This window comes from Garra rufa, chromosome 3 (genome assembly GCF_049309525.1).
Source record: "Garra rufa chromosome 3, GarRuf1.0, whole genome shotgun sequence".
In the NCBI taxonomy this organism is placed as follows: Eukaryota; Metazoa; Chordata; class Actinopteri; order Cypriniformes; family Cyprinidae; genus Garra; species Garra rufa.
In genome coordinates, this window is record NC_133363.1 from 67,062,508 (window position 1) to 67,089,183 (window position 26,676).

Sequence of the window (26,676 nt, forward strand, 5' to 3'; positions counted from 1 at the left end):
GAGTTGATTTAACTTAATTTTAAGGCAGCTGCTAAACTTAAGTTTTTAAGTTGAAACTGGTGAAAACTTTTTAAAGTGAGCTGAAATGCTTTTCTCAAAAAAGAAAGAGATGAACATTTTGGATGACAAAGGGATGAGCACATTATCTGTAAATTTTTGTTCTGGACGTGAATTTGTCCTTTAATAACAATTACCATAGAAAAAATCACAATACAGCTGTTTTTATTGTACCTTTGTTATTAAAAAATAAGAACAAAGCAAGAGCAAATACAATACAGGCCTACGGAAAAAATGAAATTAACAGTGCTTCAATTTTTTCATTTGACTTTTTATAGATGCATTAAGCAAGACATAATACAGAAACTGAATAATCAAATGTAAATAATTCAGTCGAAAGCAATGAGAGATTCCCTATTTCCATTTAGTTGAGGTGATGATCTAAATTGCGAATCTTTTTCTTGGCATAGCAAGCTTGAAATTAGTTTTAAAGACACGCCAGGCATTGTTTTCTCTGTAAAATTTAAATGTGCCCAAATATTGATTCACATGCCACATAAAAGAACATAAAATGCATCTATTGTTTGCATTTCGTGATGAAAATGATAGAATTTAAAGGCTCAGACTTAGTGAAAATTAAAAGTAATAAAGCACAAAGCTTAGTGCAATTATTGGGTGGCTTTGGATTTTTGGAAGACTACTGTCTTTTGACCAGCTTTCAAGAGCAAGTCCGTTGTTAAGTAGCGTCACTCCTCCGGCTTTTCTGGAAGACATTTCCATCTGGCTGGATTTTCCATGACAGCTTTGCATAATCTGTTAGTCCCTTCTCTTTCAGTATCTCTCCTATCTGAAAAACACAAACAGACTATTATTCTTCTTCTATACTTTTGGTTTCTCCACCTTTAATATGCTTTCAGTATACTGTATGCGTTCTGAATTCACCTGCTGCAGAATCTCTGTCTTCACCGCAGGATCGTTGACATCTTGACTTGATTTGACCTCCAGTCTAAACGTCTGTTTGCTTCTCTCTGTGGGACACGAAAATACACACAGTGATCAAAGTAATACTAAATAACATCATATTAATTAATAATTAATTATTAATAAACAGCACTTACAGGGCCAAGCAAGGTAGCAAGCATTAGAGCAACTGAAGCAATGAGTAATGAAAGTCAAAACAACCAGGTGTGATTTAATGCATTATCACTTTTGATCAATAGGTGGAATTGGAATAGCAAATCCATGTTGTGTGTTCAGTGTGAGGTGACAAATATGTCAAAGTTTCGTGAAGATAAAGTGAATAAGAAAAGTAGGTTTTCAACATAAATCAGAATGGCGGACAAAAATTGCTATCTCTGTTCTCGGCATTAACCAAGGAATATTTTAAGACCAAAATGCTAAGACAAGTAAAATGTGTTAACATTTTTGGAAATTTCATTATTAATGGTTAATCAATGGTGTATTACTTTTGACCAATAGGTGGTGCTCTTTGGCATCTTGCCAACAAATTTGTTGATGCGTTAGATGAAAACGGTTTCGTATATGTATATGAAATCCATAACTTTTTGTCAGCATGGTTTAAAGATGATCAAATTTGATGAAAATCGGACTAACATTCTAGGAGGAGTTCAAAAAAGTAGTTCTCATCAATTAAAATAACTGCCATAACTGGTATCGATGTTCTTGGCATGACCAAAGGAATATATCAAGATCACTTTCATTACAATAGGCCAATTTAATCGAATCATATCAGCATTTTTTTAATTTTTCTTTATAACTTTTGATCACAAGGTGGTGCTGCCCCCAAACGTATTGAGTACCGTCAGGGCATGATGCCGAAGGCACATACTGAGTTTCGTAACAATATACAAAAATAGCATTTTACAACAAAATTCAAAATGGCTCACATGGGAAAATTGGCTGTGGTTTGTATCGTCATGGTCTACCGTTCATGCCAGTTTTGTGATTTTCGGGTCAAACCAATGAGAAGTTATAACACCTAGTTTGGTCTCAATACGCCAAACCATTGCAGAGATACAGCCTCACATCCATTTTTGCATGCTTTTTATATAATTTGTTTGCACGTTATTTGAGAGCGGTTTTACAAATCAGCTTGAAGTCCTGAACTTTTTGCCAGCATGATCTACAGATGATCAAATTTGGTGAAAATCGGACCATTCTAGGAGGAGTTCAAAAAAGTATTTTTCAACAATTAAAATGGAAGACAGGACGTTCTGCCAATTTTGCCATAATTGGTATCGATGTTCTTGGCATGACCAAAGGAATATATTAAGATCACTTTCATTACAATAGGCCAATTTAATCAAATCATATTAGCATTTTTTTGGCCACAAGGTGGTGCTGCCCCCCAAACATTTTGAGTACGATCAGGGCATGATGCTGAAGGCACATACTGAGTTTTGCAAATATAGCATGTTGTAACAAAAATCAAAATTGCTCACATGGGAAATCGGCATGGGCAAAATAGCCATTTTTCATATCTCCTGACCACTAGGTGGCACTGTGCCAAAACACTGCAGGTAGCCTCAAGTCTTGCTTGTTATAACACACACCAAGCTTGGTCTCAATACGCCAAACCATTACAGAGATACAGCCTCACATCCATTTTTTCAGGCTTTTTATATAATTAATTTGCACGTTATTCGAGAACGGTTTGACAAATCAGCTTGAATTCCGTAACTTTTTGCCAGCATGGCCTGAAGATGATCGAAGACAATTGTGGTAAAATTTTGACAAACCGTCTAGGACGAGTTTAACAAACGTAGGTTTTACAAACTATTAAAAATAGTGAAAAAACTAAACCTTACGATTTTTACATGTTGACTCAGTATGAGCCAAGGAATCAGAGGATTTTCCCTCTAGACCTTAGGGTTCAAAAGTTACTAGCATAAAACGATTGAAACTCTGGAAAAGTGGTGGCGCTAGAGAGTTTAAGTTAGAGACTTCAATCTTTTTATGCTTAAAGGGAGTGTACACCCAAAAATGAAAATCTGCTTACCCCCAGGGCATCCAAGATGTAGGTGAGTTTGTTTCCTCAGCAGAACACAAATGAAGATTTTTAACTCAAACCGGTGCAGTCTGTCAGTTATATAATATGAGTGGATGGGCACCAAACCTTTAACTCGTGCTCATAACAGATGGACGCGGCTGTGTATCAAAGGTAAAAAATGATATAAATACTGTTCAGTTTCTTGTAAAAACCGATCGTTTCGTGTCTTAGGACATCAGTGTATCGTCGCGAGTCGCAGGGTTTAATTTGGATTTGTCTGTGCATGTTTGTGTTTACTTTTAAAGGTCTGGTGCCCATCCACTGCCATTTAAATGACTGACAGACTGCACCGCTTTGAGTTAAAAATCTTTGTTTGCTTTCTACTGAGGACCTACATCTTGGATGCCCTGAGGGTAAGCAGATAAACATCACATCTTCATTTTTGGGTGAACCATCCCTTTAAATGTTCTCCATCAGTGTGCCAATTTACACAACGTTCCCACAAGTGGATCTATGGGCTGCCATTAACTCAATAGCAGAAGAAGTGTTCAGTGCTTGGCCCCTAATAAATACAAATGCAACGGTCGTGTAATAAATAAAGCTTTAAATAAATCAAGCCCTTCCCCTTCCAACCATTATATGTTTCTGCAATTAAATGATCACAAAAACAGAAATCATCCTAAACATGGACACAGTTTCACAAAACGTGCAAACACCTACCAGTGTAGCAGACAGCAGGAAACTTTTCTGCACACTCCTGATCATTAAAATTCGCAGCCGCAGTCACAGCCACGCAGTACTGATTATTGGCCCAGTTGTTCGGCTGACCGGAACCCCAAGGCACGAACGTGATCGGGCTCTGATCGGACCAGACCCAGGAAGCGCTTGCGTCCGTCCGACTGAGTCCGGTCCACACGAATTTTTGATTCTGCCATATGACTCCCATCATCTCGTCCAGATCCGTGTGGTCATAGAGGGTGGCCAGATCAATGTGATTCTGCCGGCAGTACGTCTGCGCTTCGGACCAGCTCATGGGACCCGGCACAAAGTAAAACATCCGAGTCTGTGAGAACGTCACGTGCATCAGAGCTGAAGAAATGTTGTTTATATTAGTTAAATGTCTGTCGGGCATGAAATACAGCTATATATATATATATATATATACACACACATTACTTCATTACATCATCATTGACTAAAAATGATGAAACAATAAAAATAAAAAAATGAACTAACCTGCCAGAAGCAAAACCCTCTTCATCATGAACCACCTACAAGAAAACAAAACTAAGCTGCTATTATGAATATGCAAACTAATCATGGTACTAAAACACCAATACACTCTTTTTCCCACATCAGTCTACACTCCCTACTCCATAATGGCAAAGCAAAAAATAGGTTTTTAACATTTGTGCAAATTTATTAAAAACTGAAAAGATCCCGTTGCATAAGTATTCATAAGTATTTCTGGGACACTGGAAATGTATCTCAGGAGCATTCATATTGTTTCTAGATGTTCCTACACTTGGAGTGGAGTTAAACTGTGGCAAATTCATTTGAATGAGTCTGATTTAGAAAGACACACACCTCTCAGAAAAGGTCTAACAGCTGAAAATGCATATCAGAGCAAAAACCAAGATAACTGCCTGTAGAGCTCAGTGACAGACTTGCGTTACGGCGATGATCTAGAGAAGAGTTCAGAAACAAATCTGCTGCATTGAAGGTTGACAGAAGCATTCTCCATAATGGAAGACGATTGGAACAACTAGGACTCTAGAAAATGTCCAAGCTGACAGAGATGGAGAGGTGAAAAGGTGAGGCAAACAATGGCAGATAATTGACAAATGCAGATGTGCAAAGATGCTCACATCAGACCCAAAAACACTTGAGGCTGTAAAGCTGCTTCAGTAAATCGCCTTTAAAGCAATGAATGTTACCAATCAAAAATTACATTTTGATACTACAGTAGGAAATTTATTAACTATCTTCATGGAACATGATCTAAATTTCCAAATGAGTTTTGGCATAAAAGAAAAATCGATAATTTTAACCCATAGAAAATATTTTTGGCTATTGCTACTAATAAACCCGTGCTACTTAAGACTGGTTTTGTGCTCCAGAGTCACATTTGAGTATTACAGAAAAGGTAATAAAAAAATTGCTTGTTTTTCTCAAACTAACGAGCAGATATTTTTGCAAAAGATATTAATTAAATAAAATTCTGAGAATTTAATCAGAAATTTTGTTATTAACCAACAAACATAGAGTCAAACCAAAATTCTGACCTTGGGCCACAAAACTAGTCATAAGGGTAAATTATTCAAAATTGAGATTAATACATAATCTGAAAGCTGAATAAATAAGATTTCTATTGATGTATGGTTTGTTAGGATAAGACGATATTCGGCCTGAGATACAACTATAGCAGTCAACATTTGAAGTGGATCAAAAAAAAAAAAAAAAAAAAAAAAAAGTTAATCAAAGTTCTCCTAAAACAAGAACAGGTATTCTTTTTGGTTTCAGGACAAATTTGCTGAAAGTTTTTGATCCACTTCAAATGTTGACTATTTGAAATCTGGGAGCTGAGGGTGCCAGAAAAAAATAAATATTGTGAAAATCACCTTTAAATAAAGTTCTAAGCAATGCATATTAACAATCAAAAATGACATTTGGATTTATTTACATTAGGACATTTACTGAATATCTTCCTAAGGATTTTTGACAAGAAAAAAACCCATAATTTAAAAAAATAAAACAAAATAATTTTGACCCATTCAACATATTTTTGGCCATTGCTACAAACATACCTGTGTTGCTTGTGCTCCAGGATCCCAATTTATTCATACACCTTTTACATTTCTCACATTATCAGTTCATTCATGAAAGCTTGGAGAATGGTAATAAAATAGAAGTATAATGTGTCTATGAACCACTGTGATTACTGCCTACTTAACCTGAGTCTAGTTAAATAAGATTGATTTATACTTTACCTTAAAGATCAGAAGGTCAAATCTCTTCTGGAAGTCCAAATAATGATGTTTTACCAGTGGTGTGCCTCAGGGTTCGGTGCGCAGCCAACCGTTCTTCTGGATGTAAAGAACCTCACTGTGAGAAAAACATCATGCAGCTCTGTCTATCTTCTTATCCTCACAACCACACCTCCTCTCAGATCACATCTCAGCCTGTCCTACTGACATCTCGGCCTAGATCAAACACACCACTTTTAGTGAAAATCTGTGAGGACTGATCTCAGTCGGTTCACTACAACAAACACATCACTTATGGCAAAGAGGCAAATAAAAATATGTAAAAATGCAACAAATATAAATACGTAAACCCCAACAGTTTAAAAAAAACAAAAATAAAGTCAATTAATAAAGACATTTCACTAAATATAAATCAATTTAAAAATATATACATTTAAAAGTAAATGCTTTCCTGTTAATATTCATTGGTTCCAGGAGTACTTGCTTGTGTTTTCCTTATTTGTATGTTGCTTTGGATAAACCACCTGCTTAATGAATAGATGTAAATGTAGTGAATCCATCAGGCGCATCAGCGTCTCTAAGTCTGTTCTTAATGATCATTTGCATCCAAATCCTGCAGTCCTTTTCCAACGAGATGATGGAGCTGGTGGAGACACTGGTGCACAATATTTCATTTATAAATCTTACAGATGAACTGCAGAGGTTTGGTCAGAATAAAGTCAGAATATTTCAAGAATAAAGTCAGAATATAACGACAATAAAGTAGGAATATTATGAGAATAAAGTCAGAATATAACGACAATAAAGTAGGAATATTATGAGAATAAAGTCAGAATATAACGACAATAAAGTAGGAATATTATGAGAATAAAGTCAGAATATAACGACAATAAAGTCCGAATATTACAAGAATAAAGTCAGAATATTACAAGAATAAAGTCGAAATATTACAAGAATAAAGTCAGAATATAACGAGGATAAAGTAGGAATATTATGAGAATAAAGTCAGAATATAACGACAATAAAGTAGGAATATTATGAGAATAAAGTCAGAATATAACGACAATAAAGTAGGAACATTATGAGAATAAAGTCAGAATATAACGACAATAAAGTAGGAATATTATGAGAATAAAGTCAGAATATAACGACAATAAAGTAGGAATATTATGAGAATAAAGTCAGAATATAACGACAATAAAGTAGGAATATTACAAGAATAAAGTCAGAATATTACGAGGATAAAGTCAGAATATTACGAGATTAAAGTAGGAATATTATGAGAATAAAGTCGAAATATTACGAGAATAAAGTCCGAATATTACAAGAATAAAGTCAGAATATTACAAGAATAAAGTCGAAATATTACAAGAATAAAGTCAGAATATAACGACAATAAAGTAGGAATATTACAAGAATAAAGTCAGAATATAACGACAATAAAGTCGGAATATTACAAGAATAAAGTCAGAATATTACGAGGATAAAGTCAGAATATTACGAGATTAAAGTAGGAATATTATGAGAATAAAGTCAGAATATTACAAGAATAAAGTCCGAATATTACAAGAATAAAGTCGAAATATTACAAGAATAAAGTCAGAATATAACGAGGATAAAGTCAGAATATTACGAGATTAAAGTAGAAATATTACGAGAATAAAGTCGAAATATTACGAGAATAAAGTCAGAATATTACAAGAATAAAGTCAGAATATTACAAGAATAAAGTCAGAATATTACAAGAATAAAGTCGAAATATTACGAGATTAAAGTCAGAATATTACGAGACTAAAGTCAGAATATTACGAGACTAAAGTAGGAATATTATGAGAATAACACCGAATGTTTCAAGATTAAAGTCAGAATATTACAAGAATAAAGTCAAAATATTACGAGAATAAAGTCAGAATATTACAAGAATAAAGTCGAAATATTACGAGAATAAAGTCGGAATATTACGAGAATAAAGTCGGAATATTACGAGAATAAAGTCGGAATATTACGAGAATAAAGTCGGAATATTACGAGAATAAAGTCGGAATATTACGAGAATAAAGTCGGAATATTACGAGAATAAAGTCGGAATATTACGAGAATAAAGTCGGAATATTACGAGAATAAAGTCGAAATATTACGAGAATAAAGTCGGAATATTACGAGAATAAAGTCGGAATATTACGAGAATAAAGTCGAAATATTACGAGAATAAAGTCGAAATATTACGAGAATAAAGTCGAAATATTACGAGAATAAAGTCGGAATATTACAAGAATAAAGTGGGAATATTACGAGAATAAAGTGGGAATATTACGAGAATAAAGTCGAAATATTACGAGAATAAAGTGGGAATATTACGAGAATAAAGTGGGAATATTACGAGAATAAAGTGGGAATATTACGAGAATAAAGTGGGAATATTACGAGAATAAAGTCGGAATATTACGAGAATAAAGTCGAAATATTACGAGAATAAAGTCGGAATATTACAAGAATAAAGTGGGAATATTACGAGAATAAAGTCGGAATATTACGAGAATAAAGTCGAAATATTACGAGAATAAAGTCGGAATATTACGAGAATAAAGTCGGAATATTACGAGAATAAAGTCGGAATATTACGAGAATAAAGTCGGAATATTACGAGAATAAAGTCGGAATATTACGAGAATAAAGTCGGAATATTACGAGAATAAAGTCGAAATATTACGAGAATAAAGTCGAAATATTACGAGAATAAAGTCGGAATATTACGAGAATAAAGTCGGAATATTACGAGAATAAAGTCGGAATATTACGAGAATAAAGTCGGAATATTAAGAGAATAAAGTCGGAATATTACGAGGGAAAAGTCGGAATATTACAAGATTAAAGTTGAAATATCACGAGATCAAAGTTGGAATATCAGGAGAATAGTCGAAAAACCAACAAATCACAATCACTGGGTGGCTGGTGCGCTACAAATAATGAATGAAAGATGTTAAATATTATGTCCAAACATTTACTGTATTACAGTGAATAAATAGTCTATCTCAGAAATATTCTCAAAACATTGATTTAACTCTTGTAATTATTTTTTTTTTTTTAAATGTAAATGCCGTTGTAGGTTTGAAACAACATGGAGAGTAACAATTCATTTTCATCAATTTAAAAATGAAATAGAAATGGAAGATGAATTATTACTGGATAAAAAAAAGTGCCTCTTCATTTTAGAAAAGCAGCAAATGTCACCTACATCCAGTCAAACGTAAAGACCATCATTCACTTCACACGCCTTCTGAAACAAAACGCTTGACATGAAGGAAAACCTTCACCCAAAAATAAGGCTAAAATCAGAACCATACAAGTTAAATTTCACTTAACTTTTATTAAAAAAAAAAGAAAGAAAACGAAACCATTTTTGATTGAACAATACAAGACTACCAATCCAGAATGAGCAAAAAGTACTAAATGGAAAAAAAAAAAAAAAAGTTTGTGTATGTTTACAATGTGTGTGTGTGTTTATATCCCCTCGCATTAGAAAAACAGAAAAAGCACAAAGTGAATCATTAGATACTAACATAAAAGCACATCGCCGTCAAACACAGCGCGTCTATTCATAAACGAACAGGAGCGACGTGTGCGAGAGAAACAGAGAGAGATGACCTGGAGGAGCTGAGGAATGAGTGTCACGTAACGCTCATAAAACACCAACACTACGTTACAGCTACCGTTTAGAAAAGCGTTCGCGCGCACACGCACACCTGAGAGATGCCATTCGAACAAACGCTGGGAAATCCAAAGGAAATGCAGACGAGTGAGGGGTCCGTCCATTCGCTGATATGAAAACCACTATTCTACAGCACACATCAGCGCTGGCCGACGCTATTTACACCAAACACAGTGTGTGTGCGTGTGTGTGGGCAGTCAGAGGACTGTGGGAGACTGTTTTGGCAGTGTGTGTGTAAGTGTGTGTCATCTAATGTCGCCTCTTCTTCTTGCTGCTGGGAGGCGGAGCTGACGAACGGCCTTTCCTCTTCCTGTTTGAGGTCTCCTCTACATCCTCATACTGACTCTCACGATCAGCTGACGGAAGGAAATAAAAGGCAGTTATAAAAGACCGATCACTGCACTGTGTAGTGTGCTATAGGTATAAAAAACATTCAAAATACACATTTAAGTTATATTTTAATGCATTCTATTTGTTCACTTACAAGACATATTTTTTCTTAAAATGAGTTTGTTTCTCCACATTAGCAGCACTTACATACACCAAAACTTAAGTTTTGTTTTTAACTATATTCTGAAGTGTTTTTTTTACTGAGTTTGTTCATATGCAATTCGCCTAATTTTGTTACTGCGCTTTACTGATCTGCATCTGTAGATTTCAATTACAATACAGAGCCCGTATTCACAAAACATTTTATCTTACCACTAAGAGTTCTCCTAAATTGCAGTAAAAGTTTTTAGCTGAGAGTTTTCTCTTAAAACCCATTCCTAAAGCTGCTGAGACAAACTTTTACTAAGGAATAGAGACAAGTCTTAAGCTAAGAGTAAGGGACGGGGTTGACCTCATTACTATGGATGATGTCAGCATGCTCATTAACTATGCACACAGTGATTGGCTGATAGTGTCTGTCAGAGATTTGTTCACAGAAATAATGTAGAGCGCAATATAATGTTGCCATATTCAACTAGTTTTTTTTTTTTTTTTTTTTTAAATGTTGCCACATTCAAATAAGTATATAAATATTAAACAAGTATTTGTTCTGCTGATTGTAGCCTTTTACATGTGCGCTTCTCATAACAATTAGCTGACATGCATATAAACAGCCTTTTTATTAACGGAACAGAATAATCATGGCTGATAGTAAGATATGCAAACGTATAAGAAAACTGAACTGGACACAAGAACAGCTTACCTAACTTGTTAATGAAAACAAGGATATAATCCAATTTTCAAGGACAATTTAGAGTTGGCATACCCCCCGAAACCAAAAAGGTTGTGTGGGAAAGCATGTGTGCAAATAAATGTTTAAGTTCTGAGGCAGATTGGCAGCAACAGCCATTTTAGGATAGCTGGCATTTGGTCTTAGTGACTTAGGAGTCCTCTTCACTGTTCCTAATGTTTCACAGATTCAGGAGCTACTTTAAGCGCTAAAATGGTTTGTGAAATAATCTGAACGAAAATGAAGGAGTCCTAAATTTAGGACTGACAGGCCCGTTATTTTTTTAAGTTATGAGCTACTTTTAGCCTTAAGATGTTTTGTGAACACGGGCCCAGATCTTTAAAAGTTCTCTCTTAAAATAAGTTTGTATCTCCATTTCAGCAGCACTTACTTAATTTCTACCCCATTCACCTGGAGCGTCTTGCCTTAATATACCAAAACCTCCAGGAAGTGCCATTGTTTTGGATTGAAACAGCAGCACGTCAGATTAATGTGGAATTTTGTTTCATCTCACCTTTCCTGGCTTCCTCCTCCAGTTCGTCCCAGTCTTTGCCGCTCTCCTCCTCGCTGCCCAGAGATGCGCTGTAATCTGTAATCAACAATCAGACAATTAACAACAAAAACACTTCAAATTAAGCTATTTCATTTTATGTGAAAATTAAAACATCATCATCATGATCCATCACAAACTGCCTCCTGGGTAACACATCTGAGGATCAACATTACCCGAGTCCTCTGTCTCTGAGGAGTAATCTTCATCACTGTCCTCCTCTTCCTCCTCCTCCTCATCTGCCGAGGGGTTAAACGTCTCATCCTCTATCTCGGACTCTGAATCTTCCTCCGCGCCGCTTCCCTGAGACACACAAGCACCACGACGTTAATGTCAGATTAATTAGGATCAGGTGAATATTTAATAACTGATTAAACAGAACTGATTTCAGATGCTTGCTTTGGGTTAAAAGCCATTGGGTCTGATAACAATTATGTATATTATTCATATTCACACACGCAAAAGAACTTCCCCCGAAAACTCTGGCTAATTCCCAACAACATGAATTAAAATTAGCGACTGTATACCCAAGGTTAGCATGAAACACAAATGATTTTATCTATTACATAAATTAATTTGAGAAATAAATAATAATAAAATTAATTTCATAAGGCCTTAATTTAATTGTTTAAGTTTTAATAAATTGCTGTTTGTGATTTCAATAAATCAGACATAATAAAAAAACCGCACTCTTTGTGTGAAATTATAACTATATGAAATGATATAAATGTATACATTTTCTGCCCCATAGACTTTAACCTCGAAATAATAACTTTTTTTACTCGTAATTGTGACTTTATTTTCGAATGATTCCGTCTTTATTTTTTATACTTTTGACTTTATTCTCGGAACATTTCAACTTTTCGAAATATGACTTTATTCTCATAATGTCGACTTTATTTTTGAAATATGACTTTTTAAACATTCTAACTTTATGAGAATAAAGTGGAAATATTTCAAGAAAAGTTAAAATGTTTAAAAAGTCATTATTTCAAAAATAAAGTCGACATTATGAGAATAAAGTGGAAATATTTCAAGAATAATGTCGACTTTATTTTATAAACATTTAGACTTCATTCTCATATTTCGACTTTATTCTAAAAAAAATTATGACTTTTTTGAAACATTTTAACTTAAGTTAAAATGTTTCAAAAAAGTCATAATTTTTTTAGAATAAAAGTCCACTTTATTCTCATAATGTCGACTTTTTTTTAAGTTAAAATGTTTCAAAAAAGTCATAATTTTTTTAGAATAAAAGTCGAAATATGAGAATGAAGTCTAAATGTTTATAAAATTGACTTATGACTAATATTTTGACTTTATTCTCGTAATTTCGATTTTATTCTCAAAACATTTAGTCTTTATTCTTATAGTTTGACTTTATTCTTGTAAATTTCTACTTTATTTTGTAAACATTTCATCTTTATTTTTTATAATTTTATTTTCGAAACATTTCGACTTTATCTCTCGAAATTTCAATTTTATTCTCATAATTTCGACTTTATTCTCGAAACATCCCTTTATTTTTAGGGCCCGAGCCCAAAAGGGCGAAGGCCCTATTGTTTTTCTAAGGATTATTATTATTATTATTAGGGCCCGAGCCCAGAATGGGCGAAGGCCCTATTGTTTTTCTAAGGATTATTATTATTATTATTATTATTATTATTTCATCAATGTTTTGGGGGATTTCGGGGTCCTTAACATACACGAAAACTCTTGAAACTTTGCACACGCATTGGAACCTGCGGCCATCAGGGCCGGACAAACTTTGACATGGGGGGGTCACCTGGGGGGGGCGTGGCACAGCGTTAAAAATTTCAACTTTTGAGGGACTCTGGAGCACACACCGGTTGACCTATATTTATCAAAATTCATACACATATAGACCTCATCGAGCCGAACAACTCTAATGCTCAAAGTCCGTGCTTCGCCCAACAGGAAGTCAGCTATTCAGGGATGTCTAAAAAGCGCATGCAATGGAATTTGAAATACTCCTTCAAGGCCTTTCCACCGATGGCCTCCAAACTCGGTCAGCATGATCTCAAGACATTGGGGAAACAAAATTGCCAGGGGAATTTTGATATTTCAAACGGTTTGGCCGTGGCGGGGCGACAAAATTATGGCGAGAAATGAGAAACAGGAAGTGTCTAATAACTTTAACACACTTTGTCTGATTTTGACCAAACTTCAGCAGTTTGTTCAACGTATGATGCCAGTCACAGAGATGTGACTATTATGAGTCAAAGTTATAGCGCCACCAACTGGCAGCAGAAAGCGCAACGTTTTCTAAATGCTTTTAAATCAGCCTCTTAATTTTACTCAATTTGCTTCAAACTTCATCCCAATAATGTCGAAACACGGCTGATGAGAATCTGTGAAGGGCATTATCGATAACTTTTATCATGTTGCCATGGCAATGTGTCAAACTTTAACTTTAGTTTTTTGTGTTTTCGAGCCACTTAAAATACTTGGAATTTCATGAAACTCAACACACACATCTGTATTAATGATATTTAGACACTGATAAAAGCCTATAAATGGGCGTGGAGGAGGCACTCTATAGCGCCACCTTTTGACAAAAGTTGGGGGTTTAGTTTTGCCTACAGTCACCAAACTTGGTACGTATATTGCTCTCATCAATCCGGACAACTTTCTAATTAACACTCATTAGCTATAATAAACAGGAAGTTGGCTATTTTTATTTGAATGTGGATTTTTGGAAAATTCAGGCTGTAAATAAAATCATACTAAACAAAGCAGAAACAAGAAGTTCACACCAAACTTTGTCAACATGATAAGAATATACTCAAAATGCTAAATTGTGAGCGGATTTGGGATATCTTGAATGGTGTTGATGTGGTGATTTTTTAAAGTCACAGTAAAAAAAGTAGCATTAATTTTCATATATCTTTAAAGTGCCTAATACCAACTCTTCAAAACTTTGTATATATGAAGAACAAATCATTCTTAGAAAATACGCTTGGTATCAAAATTTTATCATGCTCAGAGGCCCCAAAAACATTAAAAGTATCCAGAAGTGAAAGAGAGAAATGAAAACTGTAATACAAGGCATGAACACCAGAGGTCCTCGTATGATAAGGAATATTTTTACCTCTAAAGCTATTCTGCTCATTCATAATGTACAACAAAGAAACGAATGCATAGATTCATTTGCAGTTGTTATGTACTGTACTTTCAGAATACTTTTAAATAATTTTAAAATAAACACTAAAAAGCATTATTTTATTTTTTTTATGAAAAATTATGAAATGTTTTGTTTGTCTCTCACTGATTTGGTAACACTTTCTATGAAGCCCCTGTTATAAGGGTATTTCTAAGGCATTATAATGAACGCATAATGCATTATAAAAAAAACGTATAATATAATATATTATATCATCCAATGAATATTCATAACAACAAATATCATACATTATAATACTTAAATATTAGAGGTTATAACTTTTAAGATTATGATTTATAACACACAATAGACACCATATTAAATCTACTTCATTTGTAATGGACTATATCATATTAGATTTATTTTTTACATTATATTCTATTCTATTGACTATAAGCAACTAAATCTCACCAACTAACACTCCTTACAGTGTAGACTTAGATTAATGTTAGGCTAAGTAGAAGGTTCATGTTCTTGCAAAGTTACTTATAATCAGTTTGTCTTTTGGGGAACTGTCAAAATACAGTGTTAGCACATATTTAGCACACTACTAATAATAATTACTGCTAGCTGACATGCAGTTGCAGAGTTACTTATAAAAAGCTGTCTAACGGGTACCATCAAAATAATTAAACTGATCATATTATACATTCATCTGATCTGATACCTGATCTTATGGCTATTTGAGAATTATTATTATTATTACTTATAAGTGATCTTTGTATGCTTTAAGTAAAATGACATCAGTAAGATGGCAAAATATGAGACTTATACATTATAACTATGAGGAGGTAATCATACTCATAAAAGCTATAATAAAAAAAGTAAAAATTCTAATACATTAAAACTGTTCTTATGAATGCTCATGAGATTATACAACATATTATAAGGTTTTTTATAATGTATTATGCATTCCTTATAATGCCTTAAGAATACCCTTATAATGTATTATAAATACATGAACCCACAAATATTTTTAACAAATATAAATAAATGTACTAATGTACCTTTTAATAATATATGAATACTTTCTTTAGCTTAATATTAATTAACATTAATAAATGCCATTTAATTATTGTTCATGTTAACTAATATAGTTAATGTTAACAAATTAAACTGGATGGCAACATTTTAAATATTGTGTGTATGTGTATGTGTCTGTGTGTTGATTTTAATTAACCCTTTCAATTCGGTAAACTTTAAATCGACCCTGGAAGAAGGGTTACTGTGAATGCATGTGCCAACTGGGCACCGTTTTCCTGATGCTATCGGTATGGTGACTGCGCAGATGGCGAGGGCCCGGTCATCGCTGCTTGCAGCTTTAATTAGGGCCCGAGCACTGCAGTGCGAGGACCCTATTGGAATTGCTCCGTTTATTATTATTCTTCTTCTTCTCCAAAATGAAAAGTCTTTTTGAGGACCTAAACATGCCCGAAAACTCACGAAACTTTGCACACGCATCAGACCTGGCGAAAATTTACATCTGAAATGGTTTTCAGAAGTGGGTGTGCCAAAATGGCTCGATAGCGCCACCTATAAAATTTCAACGGAGTGCGCCTCGAGCTACGTTTCACATACATGTACGAAACTCGGAACACACATGTAACACACCAATACCTACAAAAAAGTCTCCTGGTGCAACATCCGAAACCCAACAGGAAGTCTGTTATATTGAATTTCCTGTACGATTTTTGTGCAGTTTTTGCCATTTTCATGCCTCGTACTTTAACGAACTCCTCCTACAGTTTTTATCCGATCATCTTCAAATTTGCTGAGTGTCTTCATAAGGCCTTTGCGATGTTAAATTGCGAAGCTTTAGAGTTTTCGTCAAAGGGCGTGTCCGTGGCGGCCGGACAAACTTTGATGTTTCGCCATGAAAAAGGAAGTTGCTATAACTCAGGCATAAAATGTCCGATCTGCCTCAAACTTCACATGTTTGATAACAGTCTGGTCCTGAACACACGTCAGTGCCCATATTCAGTTATAGTCATTGCGCCACCTGCTGACAACAGGAAGTGACATGTTTAACACTGTTACGGACTCTTAGCAACATATTGAAAAGCCTTAACAAGTCTTAAATAGGCTAGCAACATGCTAGAAACATGCTAAAACATGCTAGCAACACTTAGCTAATATGCTAAAGCATGCTAATAATACAAATACAAAAGGAAATTGCTGTAACTCATGCATATAATGTCAAATCTGACCCAAACTTAATATTCAACATGCTACAAACATAGTAAAGCATGCTAGCAACACTTAGCTAATATGCTAAATCATGCTAATAATACAATGAAACAGGAAGTTACTCTAACTCAGGCATACAATGTCCAATCAGCCCCAAACTTCACATGTTTGATAAGAGGCCTGGCCTGAACACACGCCCATGCCCGTATTCAGTTATAGTCATAGCGCCACCAGCTGGTAACAGGAAGCCACATGTTCAATACTCTTGTGGATGCCTACCAAAATTTTAAAAATATCAACAAGTGTTAAACAGGGTAGCAACATGCTAGAAACATGCTATAACATGTTAGCAACATTTAGCTAAGTGCTAAAGCATACTCTTAATGCAATGAAACAGGAAGTTACTGTAACTCAGGCATGCAATGTCCAATCAGCCCCAAACTTCACATGTTTGATAACAGTCCTGACCTGAAGATATCTACATGTCAATATTCAGTTATAGTCATAGCGCCACCTACTGTCAACAGGAAGTGACATGTTTAACACTGTGACACACTATTAGCAACACACTAAAAAAGCCATTGAGTGCTAAACTAGTTTAAAACGTACTCAAACATGCTAGCAACACTTACTTAGTGCTAAAGCATGTTGTTAAAGATATAAAACAGGAAGTTACTGTAACTCAGGCATGCAATGTCCAATCAGCCCCAAACTTCACATGTTTGATAAGACTCCTGGCCTGAAGATATATACATGCCCATATTCAGTTATAGTCACAGCGCCACCTGCTGACAACAGGAAGTGACGTTTAATGGTGTTACGGACTCCTAGCAACATATTAAAAAGCGTTAGCAAGTTTTAAATAGGCTAGCATTATGCTAGAATCATGTTAAAACATGATAACAACACTTAGCTAAGAGCTAAAGCATGATATTAATACAAAGAAAAATAAGTGTAACTCATGCATACAATGTCCAATCTGACCCAAGCTTAATATGTTTGATAAGAGTCCTAGTCTGAACACAAGCCCATGCCTATATTCAGTTATAGTCATAGTGCCACCTGCTGGCAACAGGAAGTCACATGTTTAATACCGATGTGGATGCCCAGCAACATTTTAAAAATATCAACAAGTGTTAAATAGGGTAGCAACATGCTAGAAACATGTTAGCAACATTTAGCTAAGTGCTAAAGCATACTCTTAATGCAATGAAACAGGAACTTACTGTAACTCAGGCATGCAATGTCCAATCAGCCCCAAACTTAATATGTTTGATAAGAGTCCTGGCCTGAATACATATACATGCCAATATTCAGTTATAGTCATAGCGCCACCAGCTGGCAACAGCAAATTACTTGTTTTACACTAACTTAAACATGCAATGTACAATTTGCACCAAACTTGACATGTTTGCCAATAGTCCTGGCCTGAAGACATCTAAAAGCCAATATTTCGTAATAGCACCACCTGTTGGCAGCAGGATATGTCATGAATTACACTCAAGCATGCCATGTTCAATCTTCACCAAACTTCATATGTTTGATAAAAGCGCTGGCCTGAAGACATCTGCATGCCAATATTCAGTTATAGGCATAGTGCCACCAGCTGGCAGCAGGAAGATAGGCACATATCAATGACTTTGACATATTCCTCCTACATTTACTGTGCTAATAGCATAGTGCCCACCATTCACCACCGATCAGCGGTGAGCCCGAGTGCGAGGGCCCTACCATCGCTGCTTGCAGCTTTAATTATTATTATTATTATTATTTTTTTTTCAATGTTTTGGGGGATTTCGGGGACCTTAACATACACGAAAACTCTTGAAACTTTGCACACACATTGGAACCTGCGGCCATCAGGGCCGGACCGACTTTGACATGGGGGGGTCACCTGGGGGGGGCGTGGCACAGCGTTAAAAATTGTGACTTTTGAAGGGCTCTGGAGCGCACAACGGTTGACCTACAGTCACCAAAATTCATACACATATAGACCTCATCGGGCCGAACAAATTTCACACTCATAGTCCGTGCTTCGCCAAACAGGAAGTCGGCTATTCAGGGATGTCTAAAAAGTGCATGCAATGGAATTTGAAATACTCCTACTAGGCCTTTCCACCGATGGCCACCAAACTCGGTCAGCATGATCTCAAGACATTGGGGATGCAAAATTGCCAGGGGATTTTTGATATTTCGAACGGTTTGACCGTGACGGGGCGACAAATTTATGGCGAGAAATGAGAAACAGGAAGTGCCTAATAACTTTGACATACTATGTCTGATTTTGACCAAACTTCAGCAGTTTGTTCGTCGTCTGATGCCGATCACAGAGATGTGACTATTATGAGTCAAAGTTATAGCGCCACCAACTGGCAGCAGAAAGCGTGACGTTTTTGAAACGCTTTAAACTCAGCCTCTTAATTTTACTCAATTTGCTTCAAACTTCATCACAATAATGTCAAAACACGACCGATAAGAATCTGTGAAGGGCGTTATCCATAACTTTTATCATGTTGCCATGGCAACGTGTCAAACTTTAACTTTAGTTTTTTGTGTTTTTGAGCCACTTAAAATGCTTAGAATTTCATGAAACTCAACACACACATCTGTATTAATGACAGTTAAACACTGATAAAAGCCCACAAATGGGCGTGGAGCAGGCGCTCCATAGCGCCACCTTTTGACAAAAGTTGGGGGGTTACTTTGTCCTACAGTCACCAAACTCGGTACATATATTGGACTCATCAAGCCGGACAACTTTCTAATTTACACCCATTAGCTATGATCAACAGGAAGTCAGCTATTTTTATTTAAATATGGATTTTTGGAAAAATCAAGCTGTGGAATTTGAAATACTCCTCCTAGACCTTTCCACCGATGGCCACCAAACTCGGTCAGCATGATCTACAGATATTGGGAATGCAAAATTGCCAGGGGATTTTTGGTATCTCGAACGGTTTGGCCGTGGCAGGGCGACAAATTATGGCGAGAAATGAGAAACAGGAAATGTCTAATAATTTTGACACACTTTATCTGATTTTGACCAAACTTTAGCAGTTTGTTCGTCGTATGATACAGATCACAGAGATGTGACTATTATGAGTCAAAGTTATAGCGCCACCAACTGGCAGCAGGAAGTGTGTTGCTTGCAAAACGCTTTTAAATCAACCTCTTAATTTTACTCAATTTGCTTCAAACTTCATCAGAATAATATCAAAACACGGCCGATGAGAATCTGTGAAGGGGTCCTTGATACATCAAACGCTGTTGCCATGGCAACGTGTCAAACTTTAACATTTGTTTCCTGTGTTTTTAAATATAGCTGTGAATAAATTCATATCACTCATAGCAGAATCAGACAGTTCACACCAAACTTAGTCAACATGATGCCAAGATACTGAAGATGTTAAATTGTGAACGGCTTTGGGACATCTTGAACGGTGTTGATGTGGTGATTTATGAAAGCAACAATAAAAAAGATGAAGAGTTATTTTCATATATCTTTAAATTGCATTATTCTAACTCATCAAAACTTTTTACATATAAAGAACAATAAATTCTTAGGATATACGTGTAGTTTCAAAATGTTATCATGCTCAGAGGCCCCAAAAACATTAAAAGTGTCATTTAAGTTTGTCAGATTAAAGCTCTAATACCAAGGATGAACACTAGAGGTCCTCATAAGATAAGGAATCGTTTGACCTCTAATGCTATTTAGCTCATTCTCAGTGTATAAGAATGACAATAATCCATAGAATCAGTTGATATGTACTGTACTGTCAGTGTATGTTTACAGAATTATTTTGTATAGGTGCTTAAAGAGCATTAAAATCTTTTTTTTATCTTTTAAGGAAAAATTATATGATTTATATACATATATACACTCTCACTGATAGAACAAAAAATCTTATAAGTATGACACTATACTGCTCAGTTCACTTAATTAGAATGAGAAATAAATACATCAACTAAGTTAATATGTATTTATTTTTAATATATTTGTTTATAATTATTTCACAGATGCTTATAGATCATTAAAATAATATTTAAAAATGGTTGTAGATCATAAAACATGGTTACTATTTAAAATAGGGTCTTTTTTGTTAACAATGGTTAATGAACTAACAAACACGAACGAATAACGAACAATATATTTGTACTCGATTTTCTTCAAACTTCATCAGAATAATGTAAGAACACGGCCGATGAGAGTCTGTAAAGGCGTCCCTGATGCATTAAATACTGTTGCCATGGCAAATAAATAAAAAATACATTCAAATATTTGTTTCCTGTGTTTTTGAGGCAGATAGCGTGCTTAGAATTTCAAGTTCCATTTTCAATTTTCAAAGATTTATTATATATTTAAAGTGCAGCATCCTAACTCTTTGAAACTTTTTTCATACAAATAACTATTCATTCTGATCAAACACAGTTCATTTCATACTTATACAAAACTCCACGAATGAAAGAAAATAAAAAAACATATCTGATCTCACTCTGCTCTGCACTCTATGTGTGTGTTTGTGTGGTAAGTGGCTGGGTGTAAGAAGAGGGGATGGGTGGTAAGAGAAAGAATCAGAGAGGAGTAGAGACAGTTAGGGTTAGTCCAAAGGGTTACTGTGAATGCATGTGCCAACCGGGCACTGTTTTCCTGATGCTATCGGGATGGCGACTGCACAGTCGGCGAGGGCCCGGTCATCGCTGCTTGCAGCTTTAATTATTATTATTATTATTTTTTTTTCAATGTTTTGGGGGATTTCGGGGGCCTTAACATACACGAAAACTCTTGAAACTTTGCACACACATTGGAACCTGCGGCCATCAGGGCCGGACAGACTTTGACATGGGGGGGTCACCTGGGGGGGGCATGGCACAGTGTTAAAAATTGCGACTTTTGAAGGGCTCTGGAGCGCACAACGGTTGACCTACAGTCACCAAAATTCATACACATATAGACCTCATCGGGCCGAACAAATTTCACACTCATAGTCCGTGCTTCGCCAAACAGGAAGTCGGCTATTCAGGGATGTCTAAAAAGTGCATGCAATGGAATTTGAAATACTCCTACTAGGCCTTTCCACCGATGGCCACCAAACTCGGTCAGCATGATCTCAAGACATTGGGGACGCAAAATTGCCAGGGGATTTTTGATATCTCGAACGGTTTGACCGTGACGGGGCGACAAATTTATGGCGAGAAATGAGAAACAGGAAGTGCCTAATAACTTTGACATACTTTGTCTGATTTTGACCAAACTTCAGCAGTTTGTTCATCGTCTGATGCCGATCACAGAGATGTGACTATTATGAGTCAAAGTTATAGCGCCACCAACTGGCAGCAGAAAGCGTGACGTTTTTGAAACGCTTTAAACTCAGCCTCTTAATTTTACTCAATTTGCTTCAAACTTCATCCCAATAATGTCAAAACATGACCGATAAGAATCTGTGAAGGGCGTTATCCATAACTTTTATCATGTTGCCATGGCAACGTGTCAAACTTTAACTTTAGTTTTTTGTGTTTTTGAGCCACTTAAAATGCTTAGAATTTCATGAAACTCAACACACACATCTGTATTAATGACAGTTAAACACTGATAAAAGCCCATAAATGGGCGTGGAGCAGGTGCTCCATAGCGCCACCTTTTGACAAAAGTTGGGGGGTTACTTTGTCCTACAGTCACCAAACTCGGTACATATATTGGACTCATCAAGCCGGACAACTTTCTAATTTACACCCATTAGCTACGACCAACAGGAAGTCAGCTATTTTTATTTAAATATGGATTTTTGGAAAAATCAAGCTGTGGAATTTGAAATACTCCTCCTAGACCTTTCCACCGATGGCCACCAAACTCGGTCAGCATGATCTCAAGATATTGGGAATGCAAAATTGCCAGGGGATTTTTGGTATCTCGAACGGTTTGGCCGTGGCAGGGCGACAAATTATGGCGAGAAATGAGAAACAGGAAATGTCTAATAATTTTGACACACTTTATCTGATTTTGACCAAACTTAAGCAGTTTGTTCGTCGTATGATACCGATCACAGAGATGTGACTATTATGAGTCAAAGTTATAGCGCCACCAACTGGCAGCAGGAAGTGTGTTGCTTGCAAAACGCTTTTAAATCAACCTCTTAATTTTACTCAATTTGCTTCAAACTTCATCAGAATAATATCAAAACACGGCCGATGAGAATCTGTGAAGGGGTCCTTGATACATCAAATGCTGTTGCCATGGCAACATGTCAAACTTTAACATTTGTTTCCTGTGTTTTTAAATATAGCTGTGAATAAATTCATATCACTCATAGCAGAATCAGACAGTTCACACCAAACTTTGTCAACATGATGCCAAGATACTGAAGATGTTAAATTGTGAACGGCTTTGGGACATCTTGAACGGTGTTGATGTGGTGATTTATGAAAGTAACAATAAAAAAGATGAAGATTTATTTTCATATATCTTTAAATTGCATTATTCTAACTCATCAAAACTTTTTACATATAAAGAACAAGAAATTCTTAGGAAATACGTGTAGTTTCAAAATGTTATCATGCTCAGAGGCCCCAAAAACATTAAAAGTGTCACATAAATTTGTCAGATTAAAGCTCTAATACCAGGGATGAACACTAGAGGTCCTCATAAGATAAGGAATCGTTTGACCTCTAATGCTATTTAGCTCATTCTCAGTGTATAAGAATGAAAATAATCCATAGAATCAGTTGATATAGACTGTACTGTCAGTGTACTTTTACATAATTATTTTGTATAGGTGCTTAAAGAGCATTAAAATCTTTTTTTAATCTTTTAAGGAAAAATTATATGATTTATATACATATATACAATCTCACTGATAGAATAAAAAATCTTATAAGTATGACACTATACTGCTCAGTTCACTTAATTAGAATGAGAAACAAATACATCAACTAAGTTAATATGTATTTATTTTTAATATATTTGTTTATAATTATTTCACAGATGCTTATAGAGCATTAAAATAATATTTAAAAATGGATGTAGATCATAAAACATGGTAACTATTTAAAATAGGGTCTCTTTTGTTAACATTGGTTAATGAACTAACACACGAACGAACAACGAACAATATATTTGTACTCGATTTTCTTCAAACTTCATCAGAATGATGTAAAAACACGGCCGATGAGAGTCTGTAAAGGCATCCCTGATGCATCAAATGCTGTTGCCATGGCAAATAAATAAAAATACAAAATACATTCAAATATTTGTTTCCTGTGTTTTTGAGGCAGATAGCGTGCCTAGAATTTTATTTTCCATTTTCAATTTTCAATGATTTATTATATATTTAAAGTGCAGCATCCTAACTCTTTGAAACTTTTTTCATACAAATAACTATTCATTCTGATTAAACACAGTTCATTTCATAATTATACAAAACTCCACGAATGAAAGAAAATTAAAAAACAAATCTGATCTCACTCTGCTCTGCACTCTCTGTGTGTGTTTGTGTGGTAAGTGGCTGAGTGTAAGGAGGTGGGATGGGTGGTAAGAGAAAGAGTCAGACAGGAGGAGAGACAGTTAGGGTTAGTCCAAAGGGTTATTGTGAATGCATGTGCCAACTGGGCACCGTTTTCATGATGCTATCGGGATGGCGACTGCCAGACGGCGAGGGCCCGGTCAACGCTGCTTGCAGCTTTAATTTATAATTGACTTTATTCTTGAAACATTGACTTTATTCGCGTAATTTTGATTTTATTCTCAAAACATTTAGTCTTTATTCTCGTAATTTTGGATAGGTTTACAGTAGGAATTTTACAAAAAATCTTCATGGAACATGATCTTTACTTAATTCCCTAATGATTTTTGACGTAAAAGAAAAATCAATAATTGACCCGTACAATGTATTTTTGGCTATTGCTACAAATATACCCCAGCGACTTAAGACTGGTTTTGTGCTCCGGGGTCACATATGTGCTAATCATATATTAAATGTATAGTACATCCAGAAACTTGGCACCACTGTCATTCAATTATTAATTCATAATGTACAGTTCCCATTTTTATTTACTAGCATTTGATCAACCCTATTTCATACTTTACTTGGTATTTGTAAAGCATCATAGATAAAGTTCAAATGTATTAAATGCAATCGCAAATAAACGCTCAGAAACAGCAATAAACAGAATTCAGTGGAATTTCCCTGAATTAAATTCCACTTCCTGTAATTCCAATTAAATTCCAACTCCGTTTCCTGTAATTGTTGTTGAATTCCAATTCCATTTCCTTCTTTGAATCGGAATTGTTGAGTTCATTCCCGACTTGACCCCAACCCTAGAACATACACCAAATGTAACCAGCCAAATTGGCTCGTGATTTGACAGCGTTACCCACCGCAGCTGATTTTGGGTTCATTTCAAACCCTGATAGTATCTTAACGATGCTAAAATAACAGAAGAAACTGAGGTTGATCACAGCTAGACGTCTCACCTCACTCTCCGGATCGAGGAAGGACCAGCCGCCCTGCTCGAAAAAGCCCTCGGGATCATCCACAATGGTCTTCATGATCTTCGTCCAGTTCAAAGACTGGACGCCCTCTGTGTACTTGATATCACACGAGCTGCACACAAAGACGTGACACACTCACTTACGCTGTAAACATCTCAACCAGAGCAAACCGGGCGTCGCGCCAACTTACTTGAGCCACTCCTTGATGGGGTCTAGAGAGTTGACGGGAACGGCGTTGATCATGGTGACTTTCTTGTTGTAGTCTTTATAAACGATGACCACGTCGAAGTTCTTCAAGTGAAACTGGACTCGCTCAAAATGAACCAACTCCACCTCGTCGAGTGTCACCACGAACGGAGGCTGCGAGAGAGAGAGAGAGAGAGAGAGAGAAACGGTTCGTAAGGACGTCTGCACTACTGTATCAATTTTTCAGCTGGCGAGACACTCACCCACTCTGTGACGTTACTGAGAGCGCTGGACGTGGGCTGCAGCAGGCAGGTGCTCCTGTAGGGGGCGCCTTGGAACCTGAAACACAGAAACACGTGAACAACGTCAAACCAGTTTGAAACTACTTATAGAATCAATTTCCCGAAGCATCACGATTCTCTCTTTACGATTGCGGATATTTCAAAATCGATTCTGAGCATGTGACGTGACTCGGCGGGCTTCATTGCACAGAATTTGCACTGTGAGACACACGCATTGATAGATATGCTTTCATTTACACCGTTTGGAATGCTGCACTATTAGACTTTCACCGGCCTTCCCAAGAAGACCATTAGACAGCTGCAGCTCATACAGAACGCTGCTGCCAGGATTCTGACTAGAACCAAAAAATCAGAGCATATCACACCAGTCCTCAGGTCCTTACACTGGCTACCAGTTATGTTTAGGATAGATTTTAAAGTACTTTTACTCGTTTATAAAGCACTCAATGGCGTAGGACCTACATACATTGCAGATATGCTCACTGAATATAAACCTAACAGACAACTCAGATCACTAGGATCGAGTCAGTTAGTAATATCAAGGGTTCACACAAAACAAGGGGAATCTGCTTTTAGCCATTATGCCGCCCGCAGTTGGAATCAGCTTCCAGAAGAGATCAGATGTGCTAATACATTAGCCACATTTAAATGCAGACTCAAAACTCATCTGGTCAGTTGTGCATTTATTGAATGAGCACTGTGCTACGTCCGAACAGACTGCATTATTTTATGTATAATCATTTTACTGTATTAATTAATTTGAAATCATTTTTCTTAAATTTTCTCAAATGTTCTTAAATTTTGTTTTTATTGTTGTGATTATAAATTTGTATGATTTTTATGCTATTATGATTTTA

The 26,676-nt window shown here is 35.8% G+C and overlaps 2 protein-coding genes across 3 annotated transcripts in view; both read right to left on the bottom strand.

Annotated features, from left to right (window-relative positions):
* Positions 1 to 268: 268 nt before the first annotated feature.
* Positions 269 to 4,297, bottom strand: LOC141330878 (C-type lectin mannose-binding isoform). 2 transcript variants are annotated; one of them, XM_073835662.1, is made up of 4 exons: positions 4,244 to 4,297; positions 3,728 to 4,096; positions 940 to 1,025; positions 269 to 844 (listed from the first exon to the last, which is right to left on the bottom strand). In XM_073835662.1, the coding sequence occupies exons 1-4, from the start codon at positions 4,269 to 4,271 to the stop codon at positions 734 to 736; spliced, it is 594 nt and encodes a 197-aa protein (XP_073691763.1). In that variant the 5' UTR covers positions 4,272 to 4,297; the 3' UTR covers positions 269 to 733. The 2 variants fall into 2 exon arrangements, with proteins under 2 accessions (XP_073691763.1, XP_073691762.1); XM_073835661.1 differs by lacking the exon at positions 4,244 to 4,297 and having other exon boundaries at positions 3,728 to 4,208.
* Positions 4,298 to 9,489: 5,192 nt separating this feature from the next.
* Positions 9,490 to 26,676, bottom strand: part of LOC141332328 (FACT complex subunit SPT16-like) — a 46,190-nt gene continuing 29,003 nt past the window's right edge. Inside the window, exons 19-24 of the mRNA XM_073837463.1 lie at positions 25,781 to 25,856; positions 25,522 to 25,691; positions 25,314 to 25,443; positions 11,649 to 11,775; positions 11,437 to 11,511; positions 9,490 to 10,059 (exon numbers count right to left, since the gene is read on the bottom strand). Of these exons, the coding sequence (XP_073693564.1) occupies positions 9,953 to 10,059; positions 11,437 to 11,511; positions 11,649 to 11,775; positions 25,314 to 25,443; positions 25,522 to 25,691; positions 25,781 to 25,856 (685 nt within the window). The 3' untranslated portion in view covers positions 9,490 to 9,952. The remainder of the gene's footprint in view (positions 10,060 to 11,436; positions 11,512 to 11,648; positions 11,776 to 25,313; positions 25,444 to 25,521; positions 25,692 to 25,780; positions 25,857 to 26,676) is intronic.